The sequence below is a fragment of the Bubalus kerabau genome, chromosome X (genome assembly GCF_029407905.1).
Source record: "Bubalus kerabau isolate K-KA32 ecotype Philippines breed swamp buffalo chromosome X, PCC_UOA_SB_1v2, whole genome shotgun sequence".
In the NCBI taxonomy this organism is placed as follows: Eukaryota; Metazoa; Chordata; class Mammalia; order Artiodactyla; family Bovidae; genus Bubalus; species Bubalus kerabau.
The window spans coordinates 49509666-49522626 of record NC_073647.1 but is presented as its reverse complement, the minus strand read 5'-3'; the positions used below and the strand labels follow the sequence as shown (position 1 = coordinate 49522626).

Below are 12961 nucleotides of genomic sequence, written 5' to 3'. Positions count from 1 at the left end.
GTGCAATTGTGCGGTAGTTTGAGCAGTTTTTGGCATTGCCTTTCTTTGGGATTGGAATGAAAACTGACCTTTTCCAGTCCTGTGGCCACTGCTGAGTTTTTGAAATTTGCTGGCATATTGAGTGCAGCACTTTCACAGCATCATTTTTCAGGATTTGAAATAGCTCAACTGGAATTCCATCACCTCCACTAGCTTTGTTTGTAGTGATGCTTCCTAAGGCCCGCTTGACTTCACATTCCAGGATGTCTGGCTCTAGGTGAGTGATCACACCATCGAGATTATCTTGGTTGTGAGGATCTTTTTTGTACAGTTCTTCTGTGTATTCTTGCCACCTCTTCTTAATATCTTCTGCTTCTGTTAGGTCCATACCATTTCTGTCCTTTATCGAGCCCATCTTTGCATGAAATCAGGTGAGCCCTAAATCCAATGACAAGTGTCCTTAAAGAGACAGAAGAGGAGAGAGACACACACACAGAAGAGAAGCCACATGAAGGCAAACACAGAGACTGGAGGGATGTGACCACAAGCCAAGGGATGCCTGGAGCCCCACAAAATGAAAGAGGCAAGGAACCTGGAGCCTTTGGAGGGAGCACGGCCCTACTGGCACCTTGATTTGGGGCTTCTGGCCTCAAGAGCCAGGAGAATAAATTCCTCTTGTTTTAAGCCACCTGATTTGTGGTTATTTATTGCTGCATCCGTAGGAAACTCATCCACTAGGGAATGGATTGAGGCAGTTGACGCAAGGGGCTGGACGTTTGTTTCCCACATTAGCAACTAGTAGTGGGATGTGTGCTAAGCGCAACCTTGGGGAAGGCAGCTTTTGTGGTTTGGGGCAATTCTTAGAGAGCCTTGGCATCCAACCTGCACAGAAGGAGGGAGTGAAAGCCTGAGGTGGGGCAGGAGCCTGTTGGAGTGCACCCCACATCTGCCACACTGTGGAATGGCTGAGTGTCCTCAGCATGTATCAGGAGATTCATTTCCTTCTAGAAGTTTTCCAGTTTTTGTTTTTTTGAGGCTTTTTTATTTTTTTCTTACTCAAAAATGCTTCATTTTTTATTTAGAATTTTTTTGAAATAGAACATCTTATATTATAGTAATTGTATTTGTATTAAAAAAATCTTTCTGCAAAGAAAACTCAGGCCCACAAAGAGGTACTACAAGGAAGGAAAATTATGAGCCAATCTCTCTTATAAACACAAATGCAAAAATTCTAAATAAAATATTAGCAAATTGAGTCCATAAACCATTTGAAATCATTTAAGTTTAGAAAAAGTAGGAAATCAATCAATAAAATCAGCCATATTAATAAAATAAAGGAGAAGAACCATGTGATCATTATTTTGCCAAATGCAAAAAACAAAAAAAGAGATTTTGATAGAATTTAATAACCATTCATTTTTTAAAAAAACTTTTCAGGGTGGGGAGCAATCCAACAATAGAAGAGACTTCCTTAATGTCCTATTTAGCTTTCTGACTCTGTTCTTGTGCTTTCAACACTTCCACAACAATCTTCTACTCAATAAGGAAAGTGCGCTTGATTCTGTCACGGACACATTTAGCACGCATGGACCCACCATAGGCTCGGCTGACATGTTTCTTCATTTTAGACAATTTCATGAGAACTTTAGGTCTCACAGCACGAATGCCCCTAAGTCTGCCTGGGCACACACCACATGCGGATTTTGGTGCTTTCCCAACCTTCTTGGTATAAAGATAAACAATTCTATTACCAGGGGTTCGGGACAGCCTGGTTTTGTCAGAGGCTGTATTGTAGGCACCATCATGAATGCCTCTAGATGCCTTCTCCAGAAGGTTTCCCAGTTTTTTTTTAATGAAGAATTTCAAACACACGCCCAGCCTAGAGAAAGTCATGTAACAGAAATCTGTGGATGCACCTGGCAGCTCCAGCAGCAATCCACCCAGGCCCATCCTACTCTGTCTTTCCTCCATCCACCTCTCCTTATTGTGGCAAGAGTGAGGGTGGGGCGGGTGCTGGCAGAGATAGTACCCTGAGGGCAGCAAGCCCTGATTCAGCCACTCTGTAGTGAGTCCCAGGGATCCTAGCAGGGAAGGGGCCTGGAAAAGTCCAGGGCGAAGCCAAGCCTCAGGAAGGAGGGAGGGCCCAAGCCAGTGGTGGGAGGTGGCCTGGGAGGTGTGTGGAGCCTTGAGTGGTGTCCTTCCAACTCCAGACACTAAGGGAGTGACAGACAAAGCCCAAACCTGATGGCAAGCCATTACATTTAGAACGCATAAACAACAAGGAGAAAAGGGAACCCTTACACTGTTGGTGGGAATGCAATCTAGTACAGCCACTATGGAGAACAGTGTGGAGATTCCTTAAAAAACTGGAAATAGAATTGCCATACAACCCAGCAATCCCACTGTTGGGCATACACACCGAGGAAACCAGAATTGAAAGAGACACGTATACCCCAGTGTTCATTGCAGCACTGTTTACAATAGCCAGGCAGTGGAAGCAACCTAGATGTCCATCAGCAGATGAATGGATAAGAAAGCTGTGGTACATATACACAATGGAGTATTACTCAGCTATTAAAAAGAGTACATTTGAATCAGTTTTAATGAGGTGGATGAAACTGAAGCCTATTATACAGAGTGAAGTAAGTCAGAAAGAAAAACACCAACCTTAAAAGCTTCTTCACATCAAAGGAAACTATTAGCAAGGTGAAAAGACAGCCTTCAGAATGGGAGAAGATAATAGCAAATGAAGCAACTGACAAACAACTAATCTCGAGAATATACAAGCAACTCCTACAGCTCAACTCCAGGAAATAAATGACCCAATCAAAAAATGGGCCAAAGAACTAAATAGACATTTCTCCAAAGAAGACATACAGATGGCTAACAAACACATGAAAAGATGCTCAACATCACTCATTATCCGAGAAATGCAAATCAAAACCACTATGAGGTACCATTTCACACCAGTCAGAATGGCTGCGATCCAAAAGTCTACAAGTAATAAATGCTGGAGAGGGTGTGGAGAAAAGGGAACCCTCTTACACTGTTGGTGGGAATGCAAACTAGTACAGCCACTATGGAGAACAGTGTGGAGATTCCTTAAAAAAACTGGAAATAGAACTGCTTTATGATCCAGCAATCCCACTGCTGGGCATACACCCTGAGGAAACCAGAAGGGAAAGAGATACGTGTACCCCAATGTTCATCGCAGCACTGTTTATAATAGCCAGGACATGGAAGCAACCTAAATGTCCATCAGCAGATGAATGGATAAGAAAGCTGTGGTACATATACACAATGGAGTATTACTCAGCCATTAAAAAGAGTACATTTGAATCAGTTCTAATGAGGTGGATGAAACTGGAGCCTATTATACAGAGTGAAGTAAGCCAGAAAGAAAAATACCAATACAGTATACTAACGCATATATATGGAATTTAGAAAGATGGTAACAATAACCCTGTGTACGAGACAGCAGAGGAGATGCTGATGTATAGAACAGTCTTATGGACTCTGTGGGAGAGGGAGAGGGTGGGAAGATTTGGGAGAATGGCACTGAAACATGTAAAATATCATGTATGAAACGAGTTGCCAGTCCAGGTTCGATGCACGATACTGGATGCTTGGGGCTGGTGCACTGGGACGACCCAGAGGGATGGTATGGGGAGGGAGGAGGGAGGAGGGTGCAGGATGGGGAACACATGTATACCTGTGGCGGATTCATTTTGATATTTGGCAAAACTAATACAATTATGTAAAGTTTAAAAATAAAATAAAATTAAAAAAAAAAAGAAAGCCACCAATACAGTATATTAATGCATATATATGGAGTTTAGAAAGATGGTAATGATAACCCTGTATGTGAGACAGCAAAAGAGACACAGATGTAAAGAAAAGACTTTTGGACTCTGTGGGAGAAGCAGAGGGTGGGATGATTTGAGAGAATAGCATTGAAACACGTATATTACCATATGTGAAATAGATCGCCAGTCCAGGCTTGATGCATGAGACAGGGTGCTCAGGGCTGGTGCAATGGGATGACCCTGAGAGATGGGATGGGGAGGGAGGTGGGAGGGGGAGTTCAGAATGGGGGACGCATGTATACCCATGGCTGATTCATGTGAATGTATGGCAAAATCCACCACAATAGTAAAGTAATTAGCCTCCAATTAAAATAAATAAATTAATTTACAAAAACAAACAAACAAACTGGATATATAACTGCTGTATGACCCAGCAATCCCACTGCTGGGCATACACACCGAGGAAACCAGAATTGAAAGGGACACACGTACCCCAATGTTCATTGCAGCACTGTTTACAATAGCGGGGACATGGAAGCAACCTAGATGGCCACTGGCAGACGAATGGATAAGAGAGCTATGGTACATATACACAATGGAATGTTACTCAGGTATTAAAAAGAACACATTTGAATCAGTTCTGATGAGGTGGATGAAACTGGAGCCTGTTATACAGAATGAAGTAAGCCAGAAAGAAAAACACCAATACAGTATATTAACACATATATATGGAATTTATGCAGTCCATGGGGTTGCAGAGTTGGACATGACTGAGTGACTGAACTGAACTAATGGAATTTAGAAAGACGGTAACGATGACCCTATACACAAGACAGCAAAAGAGACACAGATATAAAAAACAGACTCTGTTCTTTTTGGACTTGGTGGGAGAAAGCAGGGGTGGGATGATTTGAGAGGATAGCATTGAAACATATATATTACCATATGTGATAATTTATGTGATATTACCATATGTGATATTACATATGTGATGTTACCATATGTGATAAAGGAAATGGCAACCCACTCCAGTATTCTCGCCTAGGAAATCCCATGGACAAAGTCTGAGCCTGGTGGGCGACAGTCCATGGGGTAACAGAGTCAGACACAAATTAGCAACTGAGCACATACCGTATGTGAAATAGATGACCAGTCCAAGTTTGATGCATAAAACAGGGCACTCAAAGCTGGTGCACTGGGACAACCCAGAAGGATGGGATGGGGAGGGAGGTAGGAGAGGGGTTCGGGATGGGGAACACATGTACACCCATGGCTAATTCATGTCAATGTATGGCAAAAACCACCAGAATATTGTAAAGTAATTAGCCTCCAATTAAAATACATAAATTAATAAAAAAAAACAAGGTCTTACCGTGGAGCACATAGAACTATACTCAATATCCTGTGATAGATCATAATGGAAAAGAATATAAAAAAGAATGTATATATGTGTATAACTGAGTCACTTTGCTGGACAGCAGAGATTGGCACAACATTGTAAATCAGCTATACTTCAATAAAAAATTTAAAAGGAAAGTGGAAAAAAAAGAATGAAGGTGAAATAAGTACCTTTTGAGACAGATGAAAGCTAAGAAAATTCACCAATAGATCTGTACTAAAAGAATGCTAAAGAATATCTTTCCACATGAAGAAATATGATAGTAGAGGGAAATCTTGGTCTTTGGGTAGAGATGAGGAACACCAGAAATGGTAAATATGGGTGTAAACATTTAAACATGGACATGAATTTGAGCAAACTCCAGGAGATAGTGGAGGACAGAGGAGCCTGGCATGCTGCAAGCCATGGGGTCGACAAGAGTCAGAAACGACTTAGTGACTGAACAGCAACAACAGGCATTTAAACGTTAAAAAATACTTGTTTGCTCTTAATTTCTTTATTATACATATGGCTATTAAAAGTTGTAATAGCAAGTATATTGTAAGCTTTATAATCCATGTAGATATAATATACATGGTAACTACAGCATAAAAGATGGGGTAGAGCAGGAATGAGGGCTCAGGATGGAGGGGACACCTATGGCCGATTCATATTTATGCATGGCAGAAAACATCACAATATTGTAAATTATGTTGTAGAAATGTCCGTACATTTATGTGAAGTGGTACAATGTTAACCACAATCAGGCAGTGAAAAATTAAAGATATCCAATAAGTCCCCTATAGAACAGCATTCAAGTGGGGAACTTTCAAAGATGTGAATGTATATTCACATGTCCAATCATGTAAGTTAGCTCACCTTTCTGGTGTAAACTGTCATGTGTGAGCACCCTCTACAAGTGGATGTACTTTAGTGTACTTTACTGTACAGTACTGTATGGAGTACAGTATCTGTATTTCAAGCCCAGGATGCCCAGACTCAATCATAAAAGCAGTGGCAATGTAGCCGGTACTGAGAAGAAGTCCCAAGCGATAACAATGGAAACAAAAGTGAAAAGAATGGAGAGAGGGAGCAAGGTGAAAGGTGGTAGACGTCACTTGTTCTTATAACATGACTTATTCAACCACTGGATGATTCTAAAGCATTATGACAAAATCATGGAACATGTGAAGTTGGCTGTGTCGATGATGTGAACAATAATATGGCAGAAGTGTGAAAAAGTGATGGAGGAGCTAGAGAAAGAGAAATGTCTCAGTGTGTGAATGCAAGATCAGCATCAGTAAGTCCACTCAGCTTAATGCTGATTTAAGAGAAAGGTGACAGCCTGGAGGGATAGGGTGGGGAGGGAGGTGGGAGGAGATTTCAGAATGGAGGGGACACATGTATACCTATGGCCAATTCATATTTATGCATGGCAAAAACCATCATAACACTGCAAAGTAATTAATCTTCCAATTAAAATAAATAAATAAAAAGAGAGAAAACTAAAAGCCTTTATGAAATTATTACCTCAGGCAGGAAAAAAGGGAACATAGGGACAAAAATAGATGGACAGACAATGCTATGTATTGAATGTTTGTAAACGCCCCGCCAATTCACCTATTAAATTCTAACCCCCAAAGCAATGAGATTTGGAAGTGGGGCCTTGGGAAGTGATTAGCCCACGAGGGTGGAACCCTAACGAAAGAGATTAGTGACTTTATAAAAGGGACACCAGAGAGTTCCCTCATCCTCTTTCTGCCATGAGAGAAGATGGCTAGTTGATAAAACTAGACAAAAATCAGTAATATACAGAACAGCATTATGAAATTATCAGTCACAGTATAAGATGAACTATAACAGGCTTCCTAGGTGGCACTAGTGGTAAAGAACCTGCCTGCCAATGCAGGAGACTAAGAGGTGCAGGTTTGATCCCTGGGTCGGGAAGATTCCCTGGAGAAGGGCATGGGAGCCCACTGCAGTATTCTTGCCTGGAGAACCCCCACAGACACAGGACCCTGGCGGGCTATAGTCCATAGGGTTGCAAAGAGCCAGAAACGACTGAAGCAACTTAGCACACACTTAAACAGAAATTAACCAATTTGCCAGCGATGGGTTTTCCATCTGCAAGTTTACTTTTGCAACTCAGCTGCCTTGCAGGGAGACCTTTTGATTGGTGGAAAGCAAATGAAGTAACATGAAAGTCGCTCAGTCGTGTCCTTCTCCAGGGGATCTTCCCAGCCCAGGGATTGAACCCAGGTCTCCCGCATTGCGGGCAGTTTTTTACCATCTGTGCCATCAGGGAAGCCATCTTTGCTTCCCGGGGGGCCAAGCCTTGGAACATCAAGTCCTTAGTGCTCACCGCTTGTTGATACAGTAGCAAAGAGCCTCCTCTCGTGTGTTTCTCATCCAATCATTTTCCTTGTAAACAGCTGCCTAGACCTTTCCCCCTCATCTTCCTCGGGCTTCTGGGAGCATGGAGGAAACCCAGGTGGCATTCGCACAGAGGGCTCGGAATAGTGCGCTGCACGGTTCCTGGCTGCGCTGCTGAGCCGAGTTCTTCAGACCCTTCTGAGCGGGATTCGAGAGTCGTTTATAGAGTCAGAGAAAGTAAGTAGACAGGTGGGGACTTTGCTGGGGTCTGGACTCCGCAGTTACCAGGGGTCCCGGGTGGGGGTCCCTTAGCTGGCCCAGCAAGGAGTGGAGGTGGGGGGAAGGCCAACACGTACTAGATTGGGAATCCTGGTGAGGCCACAGACAGCGGCAGGCTTCAGAGGGGCTGAGGGAAGGGTTTCCTCAGTGTAGGGGTTCTGCGGGGAGGACTGCTGGCTGCCAGGGTGGCTGGTGGGGGGGCGTTCTGGTTTGGGGGTTCAGAGGGGGTGGCTAATGGTTAAACTTGTGGGGGTCTCAGAAGGAAGGGCTTCCTGCTGAGTGGGTGAGGCCTACTTTGGAGGCCAGAAGAGAGTATTACTGGCTGAGGGAGTGGGGAGGACGTGAGAGGGGGTCCCCCATGCCGAGACATGAAGGGAACATGAGGAAAGGGCTAATGTCTGCCCCCTGTGGTGGAAAGAAGGGGCTGAGGGAAGGGTGGATGGGGTGGACTTGTGGGTGCGGTTTGGAAACCGTTAGGGGAGGTACCAGCTCTGCGGAGGGCGGGGCGGGGCGGGGCGGGGCGAGGCGAGAGGGCGTTGGTGGCCGGAAGGGAGCTCTGGCTCTCTTCTTGGGAGGGGGGAGGCAAGAGGGGCAGTCGCTACATGGGTGAGATAGTGCTTGTGGGAGGACTTCCCAGTGTGGGGAGGTGAGAGGGGAAGTCTGATCTCTAAACATGTGGTGGCGCCCTGCTTCCAGGGCCTAGAGGAGAGCGCTGCCAAGTGGCAGGGTAGGGGAGTGTAGTTGAAGGGAGCTAGGAGGAGCCGCCTGGCCATGTGCAGTGAGTGAGGCTGAGACTGGCAGCGCTGGAGCTGCTGTGATCTGGTGGAGGCTGTTTGCCGTTGCAAATGGATTTGTGGGGGTTCTGGGGGGTGCTCTGGTGCACTGTATTAGGAACGGAGAGGTTCCAGGTCACCAGAATTGCAGTGGTGGGAGGGGCGGGGCCCTGGTCTCCACACAAAATACAGGTTCTTCATGAGGGTGCTTTGTACATTCACCAGGATACACCACACCTAAATTTAAAAGTATTGCAATTTTACATGATAAGTTCTCTTACCACAGGGGAATTTTATTTGATGTTAATAATGATAATATATCTTTAAATACTGGGAAATCCATGGATTGAAGGAAAAAAAATCACTAAGGGACTTAGAAAATATTTCAAACTGAATAATGAAAAAACACAACTTACCCAAATTAGTGGGAGGCAGCTAAAGAAGCAATAGGAGGAAAATGTATTGCTCTAAATGCTTATGTTAGAAAAGAGTGAGGACATAAAATCAGTGACCTAACAGTCCCTATAGAGATGCTAAAAGAAGAAGAGTGAAAGAAGCATAAAATGAGTTGACTGAAGTAATAATTGGGCTAAGAAAGGAAGTTGGTGATAGAAAGCAAATTATGGACACGATAAACCAAGCCATATGTTTGTTCTTTTAAAAAAGGGCAACAAAACTGAGAAAGCCCTAGAAAGATGAATCAAGTAAAAATACAAAGAATGCTAAACACCAATATTAGGAATGAAAGAGGGCTAACACTACAGGTCAGATGTACAGTAAAAAGAGAATATAGGGCTATGATAGAAAAAATTATGCTAAAAAACTTGAAAAATTCCTTGGGAAAAAGGCAACTTCTTAAAACTGATGCCAGAAATGTAGAAAATGTTTTGTTTTGTAAATATATATTTATTGTTTTACAGAATTTTGTGGTTTGTTTTGTAAATACATTTAATTTATCAGAAAATTTTCCTAAAACCAAACAAACAAAACAGGTTGGGGCAGTGCTCCAAGCTGCTGCTGTGAGGGGCAGTGGGGTGGGCCGTGTGGCCCAAACATTATTCTCTCCCCTTTGCACGCACAAGCCTATTCCCACGCTTCAAAAGTCTGTGCACACCCCTTTGATCACTTTCCCCACTCTCAGGTCCTCAAAAATGGTGAAGCCACTGGCACTGCTGCGAGACTGGTGCAGGTGGATGGACGTGAATGAGGAGCGCTCTCTGCTCCTCCTGGGCATCCCAGATGACTGCGAAGACCAAGAATTCAGGGATGCCGTGCAGGCTGCCCTGGGCCCCCTGGGCAGATACCGAGTGCTGGGCAAGATCTTCAGAAAGGATCTGGGGTCGAAGATTGCTTTGGTCGAGTTTGCTGAGTATTTAAGCCGAAGCTTGATCCCCCGGCAAATACCAGGCAAAGGGGGGCCCTGGTATGTTGTCTGCCTGCCCCAGGCCCCTGATGCTGAGCCACAGGATAGACCCAATTTCCCTGCACAGCCCCAGAGACGAGCAGTGGTTGGTAGGGTAGGTGAGGCAAGAGCCGCAGGTGATGTTGGAGGAATAGGTGAGGTAGGAGCAGCAGGTGAGGAGGGAGCCGCAGGAGATGTTGGAGGAACAGATGAGGTAGGAGCAGCAGGTGAGGAGGGAACCTCAAATGAGGAGGGAATCTCAAGTGAGAATGGACCCACAGGTGAGGAGGGAGCTGCAGGTGAGATAGACGCAGATGAGGAGAGAGCTGCAGGTGAGATAGAGGCAGGTGAGGAGGCAGCTGCAGGTATGGAGGGAGCTGCAGTTGAGAATGGACCCACAGGTGAGGCGGGAGCCTCAAGTGAGAATGGGCCTGCCTGTGAGGAGGGAGCCACAGATGAGGAGGGAGCCGCAGGGGAGGCAGGAGCTGCAGGGCAGGCAGGAGCTGGCTTCGAGGGACGAGCTACCAGTGAGGCAGGTGGTACAGGTGAGGAAGGCACTGCAGATGAGGAAGGGACTGCAGATGAGGCAGGTGGTATAGGTGAAGCAGACACTGCAGATGAGGCCAGGGTGGCTGGTGAGGCAGGAGCTGAGAGTGAGGCCAGAGCTGAAGATGAAGCAGGAACATCTGATGAGGAGGGAGCGGCAGGTGATACGGGAGTTGCAGGTGTGGCCGGATCACTGAGCCTGGCAGGAGCGGCCGGGGAGGCAGGAGTTCCCATGGAGGCTGCAGCTGCAGGCATCGCCGGAGCCATGGATGAGCCACGGGCCTGGTCCCCTCAGTGGTGGCTGGCCTTGGAGCCCGTGCTAGAGAATATGGGCTACCTGGAGCTGAGAACCTTCTCCGGGATGGAAGAGCCGGACGAAGGGGAAGAGTCCTTTGAGAGCTGGCTGGATCATGCCAACGACATGCTGTACCTGTGTCGCCATGTGACCGAGATGGAGCGGAGGAGGCGGCTGGTGGAGCACTTGGGGGGTCCAGCGTTGGATCTCCTGTGCAGCCTTCTGGAGGAAGATCCCAACCTGACAGCCCAGGATTGCCTGACAGTGCTGGTGGAGGCGTTCGGGAGTAAGGATCCCTGGGTAACCACTCGGCTGAAGTTCATGACGTGCACCCAGTGGCCCCAGGAGAGCCTCTTTGCCTTTGTGATGCGCCTAGAAGGCCTGCTTCAGTTGGCCCTGGGCAAGGGGGCCGTGCACCCAGCCATTGCAGATCAGCTGCGTGCCCGGCAGGTGCTCATGCGGGCCCGGCCCAACAACCTGATGCAGAACAAGCTGAAGAGGACGCGGATGGAGAGAAGACCCCCCAGCTTCGTGGCGATGCTGCAGCTCATCCGGGAGACGGAGACCTGGGAGACCAACCCAGCGATGGGTGAGCAGCTCCCAGTGGAGGAGGAGGCCCATGGGGTCCTCGGAGACCTGGCTGCTGCCCTAGGCCATATGATCATCACCGAGGGCGCAGCTGCAGGTGGAAGTGAGGCCTCCCCAGCCTGGGGAGATACCTCTGCCCAGGTTGCCTTTTCCAAGGAAGGTGATGTCGAGGCCCTCCCAACGTGTGAAGAGGCCAGTAAGGCAGTTGGCAGCAGTGCCGAGGTTGCCCAGGCTGCTCCTGAAGCCCGTGGTGCCACCACGGCAGCCTCTGCCCCGGGGGAGACCACTCAGGAAGATGGAAGGGCTCCCAGCCCCCTGGGCCTAGGTCAAGCAGCACCCTCAGAGGCCCCTTGGGGCCCTGCCACTGCCTGGATGGGTGGGGCTTCCCTGGTGGTCCCAGGAAGTCCTGGCTGGGAGCCAGAGGGTCTCCCCCAGGTAGGATACCAGGAGGCTGAGGAGCCCCCCAAGAAGGGGCTCAAGCCCATCCCAGAGGAGCCCAAAGATGAGGAAGGGGCTGTGGAGATGAGCCCCCTGGGGTTCTCCTCCAGTCAATAGGCTCAGCAGGTCCCAGGCCCCTGGCCTGGAAGCAGGGAGAGGCCAGGTCAGGCAGCCTCCTGGCCCCACGTTAGGGGCCAAGTCATGGTGCCTGGGCCTCCCCACCCCCCCCAAGAGGGGTCCCCTATTCAGCATCCCCTGGGACAGGCTGGTCAGTGTCCTGGGAAGTCCAGATGTGTCCCTGTAGGCCCCGTAGTGACCCAGATCTCAAGGAACGCCTCCCTGGCCCAGCCTCTCTCCCCTCCCTGTCAAAACACATCCCTGAGCTGTCATCAACTCCCCTCCCAACCCCTGCAGAGCCCTGAGGTGCCTGTGAACCCAGGCCGGATGTCCCCACCTACCCGGTCAGCCACCCTGAGCCCTGCCACATGCCCTGAGCTTGAGCACCAGCCAAGACCTGGTCCTCAGCTCAGCGTGTGCTTCCCCATTGTGGATTCAGGCCAAGTTCTGCTTGGTCTCCTGGAGATGAGCATGTGTTCTTCTCTGAGCAGTTCCCCCCACCATGGTGCAGAGACACCCCAGCCCACTCCCAGGAGCCGTTGGGAAGGAGGGGACGGACGAGGGCTTGGCCGGTGACCACCCCGGGACCTCAGGAAGGAAGATCTGCATTGGGGCTTTGCAGCGGGGCTTCGGGAGGCCCCCCAGGACCTGTGCCCTGCTGGGCCACGCCATGCTTCTTTGGGACTCGGTGTTCTCGGCTTGGTGCGGCATGCCCTGCTGTGTGACTGTCCTGTGCCCGCCATAGGACATGTGGGCCCGAGTGGGAGGGGCTGCCCTGAGGGGATCGGGCATTGCCAGTGCTCACCATCCTGGCAAGACACTGCACACAAAGCCCTCGGAAAGGGAGAGGGTGGGGGGAGGGAGGGCCACTGTGTGGCGGGAGGGAGGGCACCTCGTTAGGGACTCTGGGAGGAGGGGGGGCGGGACTGTGATCTCTAGCGGCCATCAGAAGTTCCCTGTGTTGTCATTCCCTGTCTTCAATGGTTT

General features: G+C 48.2%; 1 protein-coding gene and 1 pseudogene across 1 annotated transcript; one reads left to right on the top strand and one right to left on the bottom strand.

Moving 5' to 3' along the window:
* Positions 1 to 1458: 1458 nt before the first annotated feature.
* LOC129639429 (60S ribosomal protein L34-like) lies at positions 1459 to 7580 on the bottom strand (annotated as a pseudogene).
* Positions 7581 to 9344: 1764 nt separating this feature from the next.
* On the top strand, positions 9345 to 11974 carry PNMA6E (PNMA family member 6E). The gene has a single exon (XM_055565278.1). It carries the CDS (start codon positions 9386 to 9388, stop codon positions 11972 to 11974), a length of 2589 nt encoding a protein of 862 aa, XP_055421253.1. The 5' UTR covers positions 9345 to 9385.
* The last annotated feature ends 987 nt before the right edge of the window (positions 11975 to 12961 follow it).

Bases quoted from the DNA above. Each gene is read 5' to 3' on its own strand.
- PNMA6E (XM_055565278.1), top strand. From the start codon at position 9,386: ATGATAGAAAAAATTATGCTAAAAAACTTGAAAAATTCCTTGGGAAAA.